The following is a 19731-nucleotide window of genomic DNA, read 5'->3' on the forward strand; positions in this document are numbered from 1 at the left end:
AAAGCAAAACAGCAGGGAGAGGAATATTTAAAGCGTAGTACTTTGGTTTATATATTGCTTTACACTATAAAGCTATTTACATCCAAGATTGCTTTAATCAAGGAAGACAAAAAATTAATTATTTTTCTAACTTAATTTTCTATATTAATTTGCATGTTAAATTTTATTTTCTCTGAATACTTTTCTGATTTCTTCCTTGCTAAAGATTCTTCTAAAAATATTAATGATGGAGCAGAACAGAACATTTAAAATTACTTCTTACACAATTAAAAAAAAGGGGTACGGTGCTTAAATTAATTCTAACAACGATTTTGTATGCAAGTTTGTTTTTTTTTTTTTTAATTTCAAGTAAACAGTTCCCTCTAAGTATGTCTTTCACAATGTCTAACCAATCTGGGCCCAAATTCTTTCCTTTTCCAGTTGCTCATATTTCATCCCTCAACTATAATTTCTCTAGTTCTCCATTTGGAAGGTCTTCCAGATTAGAGAAGGATTTATTTTTAGTGTAATTTCAAGGCCTTTTTTTTCTAGCACACATGCATGGGACCAACACAGAAGAAAATGGAAAAATAGAATATTTTGGACTATCCTATGTTAAAGAGCAAAAGGTTAAAGAAATCTGTCTTGCTAAGGGGGGGTGGGGGGTGGAACAACCAAACAAACAAAAAACCGCGATTACATAGCATGTTATTCCATACTACTACAGAAGCCTTTTTCCTCTGACAGGAGCCCTGAATGAAACAAAAGATGGCAGAACAGCAGAAGGGGAAGTAATCAGGACATGAAAAAACCAGGAAAGAACTAGTTTGAAAGCAACACACCACTGTATTTTCAATTAGAAAACTATAGCCAAACATGACAGTTTTCAAGAGACAGAAGTTTAAACATAGAAAAAAAACTTGTATAACTTACCAATCAGCATAAAAATTAACTAAAGCAACATCTGCGTTGTCTGAGAGGAAAGAAAAAGAAAAAACCCAATGTCACATTGTGAACCAAACTTCTTTGTGCTTTTATCTGAAATTATAAAAATACGCACAAAAAGTATAAAAGCAAGTATTTCTAGATTATTCAGCATACAGCTTAGTCTGATTGCTAGAAAACTGCTAGGATAAATCTTATCTGAAATATAATCTATATCAAATGGGAAAGTGATGAAAGAGGCCTTCAGTCAAGTATTTTATTGACTTTATTGATATATTAGACATTAAAAACGTCAATACTTAAGGTATTAAGACACAAAAGTAAATAAGTGACACATGAGACAAAAAGTAATTCTGGATTTAAAGTTAAGGCACTCAAAGGCAGAAGTTGTACTCTAGTATATCTTTTAAGCATTATCTAGATTATTCATAAGTGTTAAAAAACAGTTAAAAGCTGAAATGCCAACTATTTGGGTTAGAAAAGTGATCAACATGCAGCCTGCCCGTGCAACCTGCTCTGGTCAGTCCTTACCTGCCTTAGTTGCTAAGAAGCTGGATACTAAGGCAAAAGGTAGCAGAGAAATCTTCAGTCCCCCAAAAAAGAAAAACGCTAAGGGACACTCAAAAAAATGCAATACTATAGGGATATATATGATGAGGTAGTAAAATAATGCTCCTATACATTATTTTTCACATACCAAAAAAAAGGAAAAATGTATCAAAACTAGAAGGACAAATCTCCTGTTGAAAAATAAATTGTGATCTTTACACAGTATAACAACCATGCCGTAAATTGATTTTTATTAGTAGTAGTGGCATAGACATTGAAAAAAAACCTTGAAATAAATACTGGAACTATAGAATATCAGCCACAGCCTTATAAAGCAGAAATGTTGCTAGACGAATTTGCACTATTGACAAAGTTACAAGGCAGTTACGAGTGAAGATTAAGATGTTGGAAGCCTGGGAAAGACAACATGCTGGAAGAGACAACTCTTGAGAAGGCTGGGAAAAACTACGGTTTGATGAAAATTATGGCGTTAAGGTTTTCATTAGCAGCAAGGAATGCAAGTGGTGAACAGGAAATTAACAAGCACAGAGAAACTCAGGGTTACCTCCAAGGCATGAAGTATTTATTGAAAGTAATAGGATAAATTTTAAAAGTACTTACACTTGGCATATATTCCCTTTTATGAATAACATTTTACAAAAGGATTCTATATTTTCCACTGGATAAAAGGTATTTGCAAACAGATCTTACATCACCTAATCATACATTTACTACACAAAGCAATCCTGCAATAGTAGGCAGATTCTAGTGCAGACCTAAATAAAAGAATATAAAGATTTTTTTCTGAATATATTTGAAACAATGTAATAACTTTTTTCCTGTGAAGACAACCAGATACAGGCAAATTGCGTACTTTTCAGACAAAAAGCTGTCAGACACGGAATTACACATCTGTTTCACTTAGTCTCCTTTCTATGAGCCACCAGAATCAGGACAATGCTTAACCTCAGGAAAAACATAGCTGAACAAGCAAGATACTTAAAGGCCCATCACCATGGGTTTCAGTTGCTGCTATTTTTTGGGGAACTTTTAAAATACTCTCTTGACGGGTTTTGGTTACGTAATCAGGCATTCCCATCTGCAAACAAGATACCAGGTATTTTTCTTAGACACTTCAAATCCTCATTGAGATTACAATGAGGTAATTTGTTAGGTGATACAGTAGTTCACACAGCTAATTTTGATCATGGGCATTTAATACTTCTATGCCGATTGCAATTTATATTTTCAATGCTAAGGTATGCATATTCATTTAATAACATCGCAAGATTCACACAGATATGTGACTGTAGACATATAAAGAAAAAAAAATTCAAAGTACTCACTTAAAATGTCATCTATATTTCCACTATCTAGACTTGTTATTTCACTTCTTGTTGGATTAAAAAGCCAAGACACCTAAAAAGAGAAAGCAAACCAGTCAGGTATGTAAAGTTTCAGCAATAAAGTAGTAATATATCTATGATTTTAAATGTTGCAGATCAAAAGCTGGAGAAGAACAGTAAAATAACTGTAATTCAAGTCAACGCATTTCAGGTGACAGCAGTACTACAAATATACAAATAAACACTATTTACAGATATAACATGCTTTCACAGTTAAAGCAAAATTGGCTCTCTCTTCATATGATTCTCTATTATGTTGGCAGAAACGTTACAGGTAAATTTTGTACCTTTAAGAATAAGTTCTATTCATAAATTCACTCTGAAGAAAGAAACGAAACCCCCATTTTCGCCACCTAACAATCTCACAGAGCCCAGAAGCGTGTAGGCACAGCGGTTTCACCCAGAGACAAGTAATTCCTTCTGTCACTTACAGGGCTTGTCTGGCTAAAAAGCTTCTCATGAGGTAAAGCTTGCAATTGCCTCCATTTTTATTGCTGTTTTAGAAAACAGTTTCAGTATATCTAACTCAACTAACTACAGTCTTTTATCTCTTTCTGTATTTTTTCTTGACACTGCTTCAGTCCCAGCACGCGATTGGCATATTGGACTATAAAAACTGAGACACCACGTCAGCCAGATCATTTAATTACAAAGCAACACATGTATTACTCTTAATGCAACTATCACAGCAATATGCAGTTTTATGGAAGACCACTCATATTCACTGCAACGGGCCCAGTTCTCTTATCTCAAAATGTGGTGGGGGAAAAAGGGGGTAGAGTTGCTGGTCTATCCCAGGTGAGAGAGAGATCAGTGAGTTACAACTTATTTTTGCTTTGAGAGAGATAAGCGTGCAAGTTTTTGAGCAGGACAATACAGATTCTGGTCTGGGACGTGAATGTTTCCATCCTGAGCAACCTGGTCAGAAAGTCAGCACTTCTCTAAGCAGGCCCAGGGCTCGGATGAGATGCCTTCCAGCCTCATTTTCCATGATTCTATGGCTCCATTCATGGTTTCCATGATTCAGCTGACAGATGGCAGGAAAGGAAAAGGAAGGTTTTCGGTAGAGAACTGACAGGAACGCACAGGTCAAGGAGCCAGGTAGAGACCAGAGATTCCCAATGACACCTGAAGAATTAGTCCTCGCATTCAGATGTGGTGGCACATGACATACACACTATTGACATTCCTGGAGCCCTAGTTTACTCCTTGCAGCTGCAAAGAAAATCTGTCTATGGCTAGAGAGGCAGAGCTGACAGCTGCTTTTACCAAAGACACCAAAGAAAAATTTAGCTGGAAGCATAAAGAGCATCCGAATAATGCCACACAGAGCAGCGAGATACAAGGATCTCAGTATTTATGGAAGAGCCTGAGACCTATCCCGGACCTATACTAGAACCGTGACTACAAGCAGCAAGCCCCTAGGGCACACTCGTCTTTGATGCTGGTTACAATTTATCAGAAGACTAATTCAATGTCAAACAAAGTTTTCTAACAGTTGTTGCAAGTGTATATCAAATATTGGCCTCTCAGAAACATTAGCCATACTGGATGCCTGCTTTCATTAAGATTAGCTTCAAAAATTGTGGGAGAATTCTGCAGCAAGACATTGTCATAGCTCGCAAACTGTCACTGTAAATGGCACATAGGTGAGATTTGCAGCAATCATTTTCAATTGCTTCTGATTTATGGATCACTAAACACTTTTCAGTGAAGATACCGATCCTTTCTTATTTCCCATATAGAGGCCACTGGGTAGCATATACACTCCATCTTACACTACAGGCTGAAAACACACCAGCTGTTGTAATACAAAGTATGTACCAGTGCTTCTCACTTGGGAATTGGACAAGATACTTATCCTATATGCAAGTCTAAGATCTGTGGCAGAGTTTGTACAGCCTTCCTGTGGCACTTAAACTCCCTGACACAAACGTCTGAACTGTGGCTTTAAGATGCCTGTATAGAAACAAAACTAACAGTTGAGCTGTAAGGTCCATAGCCAAAACGAACACCATTAAGACATGGTCTGCCAAAAAATATCTGATTAAGCAAGCTGTGCAACGCATAAGTTGTGGCAGGCCAGTATCGAGGAAGTTCCTTTGAAGATGCCGGCGTTGCTGACTGCTGAGCAGCAAGAAGGTGACCCTGCCTTCAGTCTCTGCAGAGAGATGCTACATATATAGACCCTGGTCCACATCGGTCAGATGACCCCCAGATGTGAGTGACAGCTGACAGCAATCATCAGTGCAGATACCTCCCCATCACCCCCTGGGTGGTGCATGGGATGACAACTTCCATATGGTGTTGCTATGGGGAGGTGCTGGTAGTAGTAGTTACGTTTGTAGTAATGGGTCAGTTAAGCGTGTGAACAAGCTGGCATGGTTTTTTTTCGTACGCACATGCTGTTTTGTTGCAAGTGTTAGGTTAGACATAACTTCTGTACAATTGAAGCAGTAGCTATGATTAAAAATAACAGTTGGAATATTGCTCTAGGCCATAAAGGACAGTATAACTCAACATTCATTTCATTGGCTGTCATCTGATCCTACCACAGGTGACTCTGCAAACTCATCTAAGTTCCAAGGCTTCAGCTGCCCTGCAAGGTCTCAAGAACCTCTGATTGTACCCTTGAAGACCACGAGTTACTTACCCTGCTTATAATCTTGGACAATGCTTGTTTACACAGAAAATCCACACAAGCCTCTAGAAAGCAGGAACTTTTTAGCTGCTGCAGGCAGCTCTGCATCAGCATTCATACTCAGAAAGAATTTCCACAGTAGATCTTGGTGAAACTATTTTCACAGGAGCTCAGCCGTTTGTATTGTCTCAACATACCAAACAGGTAAGATATCAATTTCTTAAACCCACATGGCTTTTTCTAATACAATTTTACAGCAGCAACACAAATCTTATCTAGTAGGATAAATTAGACATAAATTAAACATAACATAGATAGGCATGTTATTTGCAATCAGGAAATAGGCTATGTATTCAGCAGATATACTTAAATAGATCAGGAACTGTAGTTGCATTTGTATATTGCTACAATACACCTTAACTTGCAATGCAAATATTTAACTGCAAAATCGAAGCACAGGGCTTACTAACCAATAAAATCCTCTACTAGACTGTGCTATGTGTGGAAAAAGTAAATTAAAACTAATACTTCTTTACAGCATGAATAAAGTTTTTGATTGCTTTCTTAACTCTTATTGTGGAAAAATGTGGTGCAAGCTGCATGTACTGAAACAAAGACCCCAAACGTCTTCATGTATTGAAGGTGAAAATGAAATTAAGCTGTGTATCCTATTGCCCCTTTATATTAAACACTAGTGGAAAACAACTGAGACTAAGAAAGTCTTTCCCAAAAGTTGCACAAAACCTGAGATAATCGAAATACTTTTTCCACGAGAAGTATGAAAAATTCTATTTTGTCAAAATATATTCACAAACACATTCTTAAACATTTTATACTGACTAAATAATTGTGGGTAGCAAAACCTTCATAACAAGCAGATAGACTCAGGGGGAAAAAAAGCATTCCTCTAAGAAATGTCAATAAATATGCAAGACTTACTTCAGCTGAAGCTTTCATAAAGGTATAATGCCCATAAGGAAGAAAACACATCCTTTTGACCCAGTAATCTCGCTGTTCCACGAGATGCAAGAGGGTTTATGGTATTAATATTTAACATGAAGGAATACAAAGTCTTATTTAAATTGCTAAGAACCTACACTGTTTTGAGAATATTTTCTGACCTTTGATGAGGCCTGTGCTTGATGCCCACGGGCAGGAAAACAAGACATTTTTGAGGAAATCATTTTTGAATGTCAGCTGCACACTTTATAAAACAGGTATTGAACGTATGTTCTGAAAAAACATACTGGCTAAAAAAAAAGAAAAGTCTTCAGAAGTTTTTACTTTTAAATGCAAACGTTGCATTCCACTGGCCTACATCAGAAGGACAAATAGATGACTGTTCGTATTTGTATCTGGGTAAAAAAACAAAAAAATTCCAACTGACCTCATAAGATAGCTACAAACTCACTGAAGAAAGCACCTTGCAAAAGTAATTCAAAAGGAAAACTGGCTATGTAAGTACACCTTAAAAAGAACTCAGGTTGCTGCCTTTATATTGGATAAGTTAGCTATATTTTTATATTTGTATTTTTTTAAATGCTTAAACTACTAAAATCTGAAGGTAAAACTAAGTAGTTATGAAAGACAGATTTTGAAAAATAAAAATGTAGTAGAATATTAAAATCCTAAATACTTGAGTGTGAAACTGTACAAGTTAGATAAGCATGTTTATAATCTACTCAGTTGTTTAACACTATAGAAAAATGACAGAACAAACTACAGACTTAAACAAATGCAGAAAGCTTATATACACTTAAAGAATGCATTGCTGAGGGGAAAAGCGTCAGGAATTGAACAATGCATTCACAAAGATAAAATTTAGTTCATATGGGAGGGAAAAGGAGGAGATGGCACACGTATATTTATTCTTCTGGTCCTCAGAAACACTGTCAAATAAAGCAGGAATATATCAGCTCAGGTTCCTAGAAGTTTCTGAAAATAACACTGCTCATGTTTTTACTGGGAAGTTTACTTAGTACAGAAATCCTAGCATTTCGTATCCAGTTTTGATCCTTACTTGAAGTTAGCAAATGACTTAGCCACTTCTGCCACAAACCAGTACTAGTCGCTTCTGAGGAGTAACTACAAATTAGCTGACATTTATTCTGATTTCTTCTAACGGAAGATCTTAAAGCACTGCCTGAGAGACAACATTATCCTCCTCTGCCACGTGGCACAAGGCTACGCAAGCAGCCTTACACAAAACAGAATGCCTGGACAAAACCCATTCCATTCACCCCCAACAGCAGACCTCTGCCAGACTTCATATCCCTTTTCCAAAGAAGAAATAAAAGCGCACCCAATTTCAACTCATCTTCTGCTGATAGTGTTGCTGTTCAATAGCCACTTCACATATTAATGAAGCCCACTGGTTATTCAGGAGGTTTAGGTAAACCTTTTATCAACATTTTACTCTTACCTATTAGTGCTGCCAGTTCTTTAATTGCTAAGTAGACAGAAGAAACAGGCCTATGGGTTTAGTGGCATTTCTTTCCCAAGTTTATCATACTTTATTCACCACTTTCTTGCAGAAGAGTTTAACAGTTTAACTGTGGACAATCTTAAAACCACAAGACAAGAGAAAAAAACAGGTCTGTTGCATTTTAGTTCTTCACTTCTTTATTTTTTAATTCACGTAATGAAACAGAGGTCCTCATTTCCAGAGCAAACTATCTGAAGAATACAGAAAATCTATTCTTGAGCATTCTGATTTCTAATTAGTACTACACCTGCAAGGCAGTCAACAAGAACAGTCTTCATTTTCACTTGTTAAAGTTTCCATTTACCTTTTCCTCCTGCTGGGAAATCCTAAAGGCACACAACTAAACGATCTTTCTCCTCTACCACAAAATCATTTTACATCTGGCAACCAGCTCTAGCCCGCATCTAATCCAGATTGACATGTCGAAGTTACTACCTGAAGTCCTAGCCCCACAGGACTCTGCGGCTGACTTTCAGTCCCCGAGTACCTTTTTCTTTATGCATGCCGCTAATCTGCTGCTGCTCTGAGGTCTGCATTAAACTCCCGGACAACTGGAAGCGGACAGGTTTACAGCCTGCTGTAGGATGATACAAACTGAAAGCAATCCCCGGAGACAGCAACGCCGTAGCTGACAGACATTGTAAGAGCTCCTGAAGTTTGGCTTCAGAACCATCAATCAGGAGCATCTTGCTGGCGGCATTCCCAGAAGCCCTATAATGAACCACAAAGTTCAGAGCAGAGAGAGATAATAGTAAATAGAGAATGGTGGGGAAAAATAAAAAAAGAATATTATTCACCCTCTCAGCAAGAGCAGTTCAACTCTTAATTGTCACCACTTGATTCCAAACTGCGCCTGAACATTTTCATAATTTAGACTAACTGCTGCCATCCCTATTGATTAAGCACAATTTTTATTAGTAATAAAAGCTACTTTCATTATAAGACTATGAGACAAAACTGCATTAGTTCAAAACACTAACTAAGGATCTCTTCTGAGCTACATTTAAGTTTTCAGAGCAATTTTTAAATTGGTACCAAAAAATCCTTTTCCTATTATTTTTCTCTCAAGAGCCATATCTTAAATTTAATCAGGGAAATTTAAAACACTCAAAGGAAGCTACTGAAAATAGATTTAAGGATTGCAGTTACTAACTTCCATGAGAACAGAGATAAAATCTAACTGAACTGAAATACGGATTTTATACATATATATTAGAAAAGTAAACTTATTTCTTTAGCCTTGATAGACAGTTCAATTTTATAATGATTTAGCCAAACAGTGCTATAAATGCACAGAGCTAGGTAGAGAGACCACCACAGTAAAAAGAGGTAGTGTGGGTTTTTTTGTCCCTCCACATATCTTGTCATCTACTCCCATTTTAAGTGTCTGACAAGAATACTTGGTGTAGGTACGTGTATTATTAATATTGAAGAACTTTTTGCTGATGAAAATGTTGGAAACAACAAAAAACCCCACTCACAACAGTATCTATGAAATTCCAAATTATATTGATTTGACACTCCAAATCAGGAAATAAACTCACAGCTAATGGTTCCTACAACTGAACTTAACACACAAGCAAAGGAGATGTAGGATTGTCGTGTACGACTGGGAATGATTCATAACCGCAGAGATATCTCAGCGGTCTGTTACCACAGCACTGAAGGTCCCCAGAAAAGTGGGTAAGTTAACCTCTCAACAGTTTGTGAGCTATTATTAGAAGACACAAGACGTTAATTCAAAAAGTCCATTGCAGAGATGAAAGTTAAGCCTCATTATTACAACGTGCAATTCAATGCATTGCATTTTTCCCATAAAGCTGTTAATAGCAGAACCATGCACCCAAACACAGTTTTAAAGCTTACATCTCTGGGCATAAACCTAAGGATCATTATCTGTTATAGAAACATTTAAAGTTAGGGCTCAAAAAAATGACATGAGGCCTGTCTAAACAAAAGTCACAGAGATAAGACCTGTAATTTATTTTCAGTTGAACTGTTTCTAATTTTCAGTTATTTCTCTTGGCCTGGAAAGAAAAGGACAATCTCCACTCAGGGCCATAACACACTGGTTTCCTTGTCTTAAACACCCACTTAGAGACAACACAGTCCATATACCTACAAAAGATGTAAATAGGTGCCTGAACAACGATATTATTCATTAATAATGTTTAGAGTGCTTCGCATCTTCAGAAATATGAACTGTTTCACAGCTTTAAAGCCATGAATTCAGCTCCCCAGGAAACTACTAAAAACTCTGAATCCTTAGATATTTTATTTACCACGCTTCTTACTCTTACAGAAGAAGCTAGAAAGAAAAGAATTATTTGTGCAGCTTTTTAGGAAAAAAACCCACAACCTCGTATTCTGATAACTTTCTTTTACATATCTACCAATTGCACTGATTATCTGGCAACAACACAAGGATTCACTTTCAAGAAGGAATGAAGCACGTAAAATACAAATGCAGTCTCCAAAATGATTAGCGCAAGTTGTTACTGTTGCTGTACATGAAAGCCAGCACCCTGAAGTTTCTGAACTTGTTAAAGCTATGGTCCAGCAATACAAAATAAAAGGTTGCTTGGTCTTGTCTTGTCAAGACTTTGATAAGGCTAGCAGAGCAGAATAGTTTGCTGCGCCTTTTCACTACATCAAGGAAAAAGGCATGTTCTCTATTTTGGCTGTTGCTATTACACATAAAACCCACTACCACAAATGTTCATCGTAGAGAGTTTAAACCTTGGAGGGTGTGTACTCGTAACTCCATTCCTCATTTCACAGATCACATATGTAGCCTTGAAATGCAAATAATTTCTCAATACTTTCCTCTCAGCATTTTAACATGTCAGAGCCATTTTTGCACTTAAAATATTTTGGAAATTATTTTGATGTTTAGCAATAGAGAACAAATTGTGAGTCATTTCAAATAAATAGTCGAGTCTAAATAGAAGGCTTATTAGGAACTGTGTTTTGAGAGCCACATGGATCATTACAGAAAGCAACATACTATCCTGTGATTCACTATGATCTTCTACAGTCTTTCCTGTGCCCTTTATTCTAGTCTTTACACACAGGGCTACTACAGAACGAGACATGACATTCATTTTTTTTTAATAACATATATATGTTTTGTTCATTCCTGGACTAGGAATGAAAATTGATAATAAAATGAAACTAAAACTTTTATGGTATTCTGTGGAAGTAGCAGCCACAGAATTCAGAATCTCTCCTTTAAAGCGTAATCTTGGAGGAAGAAACTGAAAGCAGACGCAATGTTTTCAGGAGAAACAGCATTTCCTACGTCACATGAACATTTGCTACCCTGGAAGAATCCAAAGGATTGAAAGTATAAGTGGATAACTGAATTTTCCACAGTTGCTGCCACACACATTCTACTGCTTTAAAAGTAACACACAATGTCTATTTTGGAAGATTTTAATACATATTGAGATTGTTTAACAAGACAAAAATCACCTTATTTCAAGTGAAATGCTCAATTTCAACACCTACTTGCTTTTAGCTGCTTGTCTTTTTATTAGCCATATCATCTATTTGCAATACTGAATACCTTTTTGCTCTTCTGCTCCAAAACATCAAGTTATCTATCTCTGCGGTATCAAGGAAGGTGGGAAGTTTAAGCAAAGACAAGCCTGTTCAGTTTTACCTTTCAGGCTGGAACTTGTTTTAAAAGTAGGTATGAATTACCGAAACCAAATGCTCAAACGGAAAAATAAGGGCTATCATAAACACTTATAAACTAGCCCTCCACGATAGAAATACCTAAGAAGCAATTTAGATAAAATAGAAAGTGCAGCATTGGAGAAATCTGCATTTCACATATTCTTATCAGCAATTAAAGATGAAGTACCACAATCCTGTGGCTCCAGAGGTGCAGGATCCACACTGCTTTAAACTATGCAGCTGAGGCATTGGGTTAAAAAAAAAAACAACAGTAAAACTGACAATTAAACAAGCAAAATACTTAAGTGAAAAATACAGCTAGGGTCATTTTCCTCACCCAGTCTACCCAAACGGAAGCAAAACATACTAGTATAACTGCCACTCTAAAGACAACATAAGGGAAGAGGACCGGACAAACCAGTGTCTGATAACACTGTTTCAGTTGTACCATCAATATTAGTGCTGCTGCCTATTTGTACTTCCGAGTAACAAAATCGGTTTGAAAGCATAGAAGCACAGCCAGCTTGATTTGGCTCATCCTTATTTCATGCTGAAGGCGATGATGATTAGAACTACACAACAGAGCAAAACTCCCAATGCAGAGCAGCAAATGTACGGATGAAAATTAGCAGTTCAATTTAATCTTACCCTCTTCCAGTTTTAGCATTACATGGTCATGCTACACCCTGCAATGTCAGCCAGAACTAATCCACACATGAATATGCACGCAACCACCCCCATTTATTAACCCGAGATCTAGAGCTTTTAGCAACAATACTTCCAATATCACTAAGACCCTCCTTGTGCTACAGATTTTTTTTTCTTCCTTCAGCATGATTGAGATGCCACATTTCCTCAGATTACCTCCTAATATTTCAGCAGGAAGGTTTTGTGCAACTATCAAAAGACAACTACAGTACTTTGCGACACAGCCATCTGTAGCGTACAAAGTGTTTGTCCATACATTAAAACCGTTTGAGATTCAGTCCTGTATTGCTGCTGTTCCTCCCTCTTTTTCTGAGGAATCAAATTGAGGAAGAACACCTTAGAATTTCAAAATGATAAACTTCTAAAATGCAGTGGGGTTTTGTTGCCTCAGTTTCCCATTCCCTTAACATCAGAACTCTGAACTTTAGAACAAATCCATTTAAAACTTCATCTAAATTTATGTTACTTTCATTATTTTCTTTTCTTCATTCCAGGCAAATTTGTGATGCACGCTCCACAAACTTCCATTCTACACATGCAAACTACCAATCATAGTATATTAAAGCTCACTGGCAATCCATTTGCTTGTCTCTAACAAATGCTTTGCCTCAATTTTTAGGTTAGTATTTATTATTTGCTACCTTAAAATGACATATAAGAGGATAAGGGATAAGATCTTTCCAAATAAGCGGTAATAGAAATAGTACTCCACAGCTGCATTCTAATTGACATTTTGGCATTGGAAAAATCTCCCAATTTAAATGGGGGGGGAAGGTACAATTAAACCATTGGCTATCTTCTACAGAAGAACATTGATTAAGGCAATGCTGCCTGAATCTGAAGAGAAAAATTCACCTTTGGGACTACAGCTGCATGTGGCTTGAAGAATGAGTGGCTAATTTCAGACTGCCTAAGAGCTATTTTCTTTCTACCCTAAACAGCTGCTAAGGGCCTGCACATAAGCAGTCAATTTATCCTGGATAACTCTGGACAGCAGAAGAGTAAATAATGCAGAGGACAGGACACATGCCACATATATTTTGAAATGCACAAAAGAACACGATACAGAGATACCCCGTTGCTGGTTTACCTCCCCCAAGGAATATTAACCCTGCAGCTTCAGGCTGACTCCCACAAAAATATTCAAGCAAGTATTCCAGACTGGTCCTAAAAATAATATTAACACATTCACATGGTGCAGTGCTTGAACTGGTAGCAAGTATCAGGCACGCTGGCTCTGCAGTTAACCGGCTCCATGTAGCGAGCTTACCTTTCTCAACATAGAGGACTGCTACAACCAAAATTGTTACCAAAATCCTCAGCAAGGTATCACAGCTGTGTATTGGCTTATTTTAAAAAAACGTTTAATAGCTATGTAACACTAATTATATGTACATATTTGCACTGGTTTAGCAAATTCTGCTGGCCTATGCTGACAGAAAAAATACTAACAAAAAAAAAAAAAGAAAAAGGCCTCTCCCCCCTGCAACGATACCTTCTTAACCAAAGCAGTTTTAAATGTCATTCAAAGGTAATTCCTGAGAGGCCCATACACTCACTGAGCTCCCTTCACTAATTAACGGATCATTAGTAGGAAAGAACCCCTAACTGTTCACCCCCTGCACCACATACTGTCTTAATTACCTTTGTGAAGCAACCAATTTGTCTTTCAGTCATTCTGACCAAAATCCCAAGTGAATTGACTCAACGCAGGGGGTGGGGGGGAAGGATTTTCATACACACATTTATGAAAATCCTTAATTTTTATGACTGGCAAAGAATTTAGGGGCTAAGGGTTTCCAGCAAGATTTAAGAAAGGAGATTTCAATAAACTGTAAGAGACAGAAGTGGTAGACAGCGACTAAAGGAACAAAAAGCTCTTCTTGGGATTACAAATGTGGCTGCATCATTGAAAAGCTTTCCCTTTGTGAAGCTTTTGAGAAATTGTATCATCACTTCATAATCACGACATCTATGGGAAACAGCAAAACACTATCACAGCTGTTGTTTTCTTTCTCGAGACCACTGAAATAGGCACCTATTCCTTGCCTTTCAAAATACTTCCTTGCAGGGTTCCTAATGAACAAGTTCTCTCCATGTTTATGCTCAATTGCCACACGAATCTACCTGGAGGCGACACGTAAGCTTTACTGCCAGTTATCTTACAACAGAGATTAGATTGCTTTTCTTCTCCCCACTTCTCTTCACGAATCTGTAAAAATAAAAACAAAAAAACCTGACATCCTTACAGACTATTTTTGTTTTTGGATGAACCTTAATGAGACACTCACAGAAACCAGGCAAGAATCACTGATGCCAGGCAAGACAGGAGACATGCTGGCTGCAAAAAGTATGCCAAGGAACCAGGTAATTTACTATACTCTATTTCTAGGGCTCTACCTTCTGCTCAGGTTCCTGTTTCATGAACACTATTTAGGATACAAAGTTTCAGTGATTAAAGAAATCGATGCCATAAAGAAGTATCTTCCTTTGAAACTGAATGCATCCAGCACATAAAATGTGGTAACCTACTTCTTCCAGGAAACAAGCCATTGGGATCTCCAGTGTTTCATTTCATCACCACTGTTGATGAAACTTTCAGATATAGCTCACCAATGACTGGGTCTCACAATAATTCCTACCTATAAACTACTACGATACTTATTTTTTAATAGAAAAGGTACCGTGCAGAACCCTGAAAAAAAAGTGACAAGAACTGAAGACACTCAGGTCTTAATAACAATTCAGTCCACTCATAGAACATGGCTCTGAAAGCCAAAAGGGCCCATGAGAGCCTATTGATCTTCAAGGACAACCTTTCCAAAGCACAGAAACAATCCACTCCACTGTGCAGAAAGCAGGTATGGCAGAAGACCTACACGTGTTAACACAGAATTTCTGGATGAGGTTTTTTTTAAAGAAAAAAAAAAAAGGGGAGTGAACAGAAGGTAGAGGTAAGAAAATAAATACTTGGTAGGAGTACAGAAACATTGCTTGAGCAGGCAGGGTGAAGTTGGAAAAGCCCAAGCTCAGCTGGAGTTGAAACTATAGAGGGATGTTAAGGGTAACACAGAAGGTTTCTACAGGTATGCTGGCAACAAAAGGAAGGCTAAGGAGATTGTTAGGCCTGCTGCTCAACTAGCAGCGGACATAGTGACAAAGGACATGGAAAAGGCTTAGATACTCAACGTCATCTTTGTCTGATTTTCTACTGATGAGGTCTGAGCCTAGTAGTGGAGTACCAGGGAAGAGAGGCATTACCCACATGAGTGGAAGACGAAGTTAGAAAGCTCTTAAGCAAGTTGGACATCCACAGAGCCACAGAACCAGACAAAATGCATTTTCCTGGGTCCCCAGGAAGATTATGGAGACAAATTTTCTTTCCAGAAGCCACATCCATCCAGCATGGATTTAGAATAAGTAAATCAATATGACTGTTTACAGAGCTAATCATCTCACTACAGAAAATGAGGGAAGAGTACTGGACATTGTTTGCCTTGACTTTAGCAAGCTTCTAACACAACATCTCAAAGTATCCTTAGGCCTTATATATCCTTAGGTGATATATGAACTGAATAAGTGAACTATAAACTGAGTGACACAGCAGCTGGACTGCTGGGCCTAAAGGGCTGTAACCAAAGATACCATGTCCAACTGGTCTCTAACGGAGTTTCTCCAGATCAATATTGGGTGTAAGGTTTGTCTTTACTAATGACCGGAATGATGGAACAGAGTGCCCCTTCAGCAAACTTCCTGAGGATACTGAACTGGGAGAAGTGGCTTATATACTAGAGGGGAGATCTGCTATTCAGAGACCTCAATTACCTGGAGAAATGGCCTGACAGAAACCTCATGAAGTTCAACAAAGATAAAGTCCTGCATCTCAGGTGGAATAACCCCACTGGGGCTGGCTGGGAGCCAACCAGATAGAAAACAGCTTTGCAGAAAAGGTCTTGGGGAACAAATTGAACAGGACTCAGCAGCGCACCCCTTGCAGCAAAGACAACTGCATACTGGGCTGCATTAACAGAAGTGTAGCCAGCAGACCAAGGGAAGTGAGTCTTTCCTTTCATTTGGCACTTGTGGGACCACATCTGAAGGATTCTGTCCAGCTTTGTGATTGCCTGTACAAGACAGACATTAACATATAGGAATGAAGTCCAGCAGATGGCTACCAAGATGAATAGTGGCTGGAGAACAGGGTATACAAGGAAAGGCTGAGACAACTGCATTTGTTCAGCCTTAAGAAGAGGAAGCTATTACCACTGTTACCAACGACCTAGCTGGAGGTTATAGAGAAGGCAGAGCCAGACTCTTCTCATAGATGCACAGTGACAGGACAAGAGGCAATGGACACAAGCTACAGCTCCGAATAGATTTTTCAGATAAAACTTTCAACAAGGTTTTGACCAAACACTAAAACAGGTGCCCAGAGAAGTTGTAGAACCTCCATCCTTGGAGGTATTCAAATCTCAGCTGGGAAAAACCCTGAGCGGCTCCATCTAAGTCAGTCTTGCACTGAGCAGGGAGTAAGACCAGATGACCTTTAGAGGTTCCTTCCAATTTAAATTATCAAACTTCCAGTGGCAACCAAAAACCAAAACTCTACAACTTGACCCTATCGGGTAAATACAGCGAGACTCACAATACTCCTGTTCATCAAAGCTTTCTTGCTAAAGCCAAACTAATGTAGATCAAGAAACAAGGGGAGGGAAGAAACCCAAAACATGTACTACAATAAAAACAGATGAACAGGAGATTTACTGTGTTTACCAGAAACCTCGGGCTGCATATACAATTACTTGGGAACCCGTTATTTGCTGAAGGTATGCATAGAGCACCTGCATTTAGATGATGTTCTGTCCTCACTGCTTCCAGCAGTTCAATCGGTATATGGTTTAAGACACAGACCACTGCATTTTGCTTAGTGCCACTGCAGCCAACAAGATAACATTTATGTTCTATCAGCTACACAAAGAGCAGATCTTGTGGATCACTACCAGATTAAAGAAAAGGTGTATGTGCATGCATGTGACCGAGCTTCCAGGTTTGGTTCATTCCTAGAAGAGGTTGCAAGGAACAAGTGCTTATCTGGAGGGCAGAGTACTGGAACTTTGTACATGTTTTAATGGCATGAATGACTCTTAGCTGTAAAGGGCATATTACCAGGGTAGTCAGTTTCTCAGTAGTAGCGTACATGAAACAAGGAAAAAATAGGAACTCTCTTGCAATGTATCTTGTCATTTTTTGTAAGGTAACTTTTGTTATCACCAGAGCATAATTTAATATGGACAGGGTCCTACAGCTGGTTTGGAGAAACACAGCATCCTGAACTGGCACTGAAAAAAATATTCCGAGTTAGTGTTGAGTATAGCAACAGCCTTACAGAATAACCCTTAACAATATAAAATGAAATACCCGAGAGCCAGTAAATTAAAATAATTAAAGTTAATCAAACTTCTAAAATCTGTTATGAATTTTTTTTAAATTAGACTGTATGAGCAGTTGACATTAACAGTTTTGAAAAAGAAAACTACCCATGTTTCTACCAATGGTTAGCATGCTTCTGATGAATGAAGACACACTGGAGAAGAAAGAAGTGCAAAGGCAGAACTCTCAGAAGAAAACCTGATCTCACTTCCCTTCCTAATTCTCAACAACACACCTGCCCTCCTCTACTTCTCAGGGGACCTTTCTCCAGTTTAGTTTTGGAAGAAAATGTTGCTTAGGTTCTGACATCAACACCCTATATTGCTTCTGCTTAGATTCCCAAATGTTCCTCCTCTAAATCACTGAGAACTCACTTTCAAACAAGGGCGGGGGGAGAAGGTATTGCTAATGCATCCAAAACCACTCCATTACTGAAGTACCTATTACTTGAAAATATCTCTAGACTCTCTTGAAGAGCTTTTGAAGAAGCTCTGGCATAAAATTTACAGCGTATTTGTATACTTGCTTCTTGCGTGAGACACCTCCCTCCCTTCAAGCAAACAAAATATCTGGAAACATAAGTGAGGCTTACAAAAGAGCCTGAAAGGTGAACGATTGATCCTCCTGAATAGCAGCATATAATCCTTAAGTCTTTCAAAAGAAACAGGTTTGATTAAAACACAGGGGATAACTGCTGTGCATGTATAAGAATAACCAGTGGTAATTCTGCTTTCCCAAGAAAGCAGTATGAAGATGAGGCTCTTGCTTAAGAAAGCTGTCCTGCCAAAAAAAACCCAAAGCAGATTATGGGAGAACAGTAAGGATATCAAAAGAAAATGAAGGAGTGTGCCACCACAGAGTTCTTCAGCTGCCAGCAACAGGATCTCTGACATCGTACTGTCAATAACTCATTCATACATTTTCCAGTGTTGTCCAAGGCTTCGGTCTGAAGAATCAATTCAGTTTCTCCTCTCTTCCCTCCTGAGCACTCCAAACAGGAAACTTGCCCATCACATGGCACAGCAAGAAGAATGCAACTCTTCTTCATAGCAAGAGCTTCAGTTTCCCCTCAAAAAAAGCTTAAGCTTCCCCCCCCCCCCCCCCCCCCCCACCCCAGCCCCCAACCTAGGCAAAGGTCCTCAGTTAACTACTATTTCACTCTTTAGAGGGCACGACAGCTGATGGACAACTCAGAACTCCCAAGCTACTCTTGGAGAGAACCCCTTTCATTGTTCTCTGAAATTTGCCTGTAACTACAATCTTTGACTAATGCTTAAATTCAGAATATTACATTTTGAGCAGGATTCCCGACTATAAAATTTGCTTGTTAATACATACACGGAGAGAGGCAAATGCATAGAAATATGCTCTATACATTGTAAAAACGTACAGGGAGTTCAACTTCTCTTTGGGCAACTTACTACAGCATTTAACATTAACTTAAAAGACATCATTTTATTTCATTTTACTTTCACTATTCGGGTACTTGGTGTCATATTAACAAGACACGAAAAGCAGTGGCAATCAAACAAGAAGCAGAAATATTACCCTACGGTATTTCTTCCAGTTAAAAGTTTAATAGGAAATGCAAAAGTTCATTGACTAGTGCCTCTTCTAAGTTACTGCTCCTAACAGCTGCAATTGCATTGCTATAGAAGTAGTATTTTGAAAGCTTCACTAAAAATATAAAACATTATAGTGTAAGACCAAGTAACAGTAGATATTCCCTGCCAATGATAAACTGCATCAACTTAAAGGGTAGAGCATACATAGTGGGGCTACTGAATCATAAATGGAACATACACCAGACTTCCATAATAACCCCAAGTGAAGAGAAGCTACTACTTATTAGAAAACTAGGTAAGCTTTAAGACTCAGGAAACATTCCAACATTTCGCATTCTCAGA

General features: G+C 38.1%; 1 protein-coding gene across 1 annotated transcript in view; it reads right to left on the reverse strand.

The window, feature by feature from the left end:
• The window catches only part of ERP44 (endoplasmic reticulum protein 44), a 57583-nt gene that overhangs the window by 30220 nt on the left and 7632 nt on the right, over positions 1 to 19731 (reverse strand). Inside the window, exons 3-4 of the mRNA XM_009324947.1 lie at positions 2820 to 2892; positions 913 to 952 (exon numbers count right to left, since the gene is read on the reverse strand). Coding sequence (XP_009323222.1) covers positions 913 to 952; positions 2820 to 2892 — 113 coding nt within the window. The remainder of the gene's footprint in view (positions 1 to 912; positions 953 to 2819; positions 2893 to 19731) is intronic.

This window comes from Pygoscelis adeliae, unplaced genomic scaffold (assembly GCF_000699105.1).
Source record: "Pygoscelis adeliae isolate BGI_AS28 unplaced genomic scaffold, ASM69910v1 Scaffold135, whole genome shotgun sequence".
In the NCBI taxonomy this organism is placed as follows: Eukaryota; Metazoa; Chordata; class Aves; order Sphenisciformes; family Spheniscidae; genus Pygoscelis; species Pygoscelis adeliae.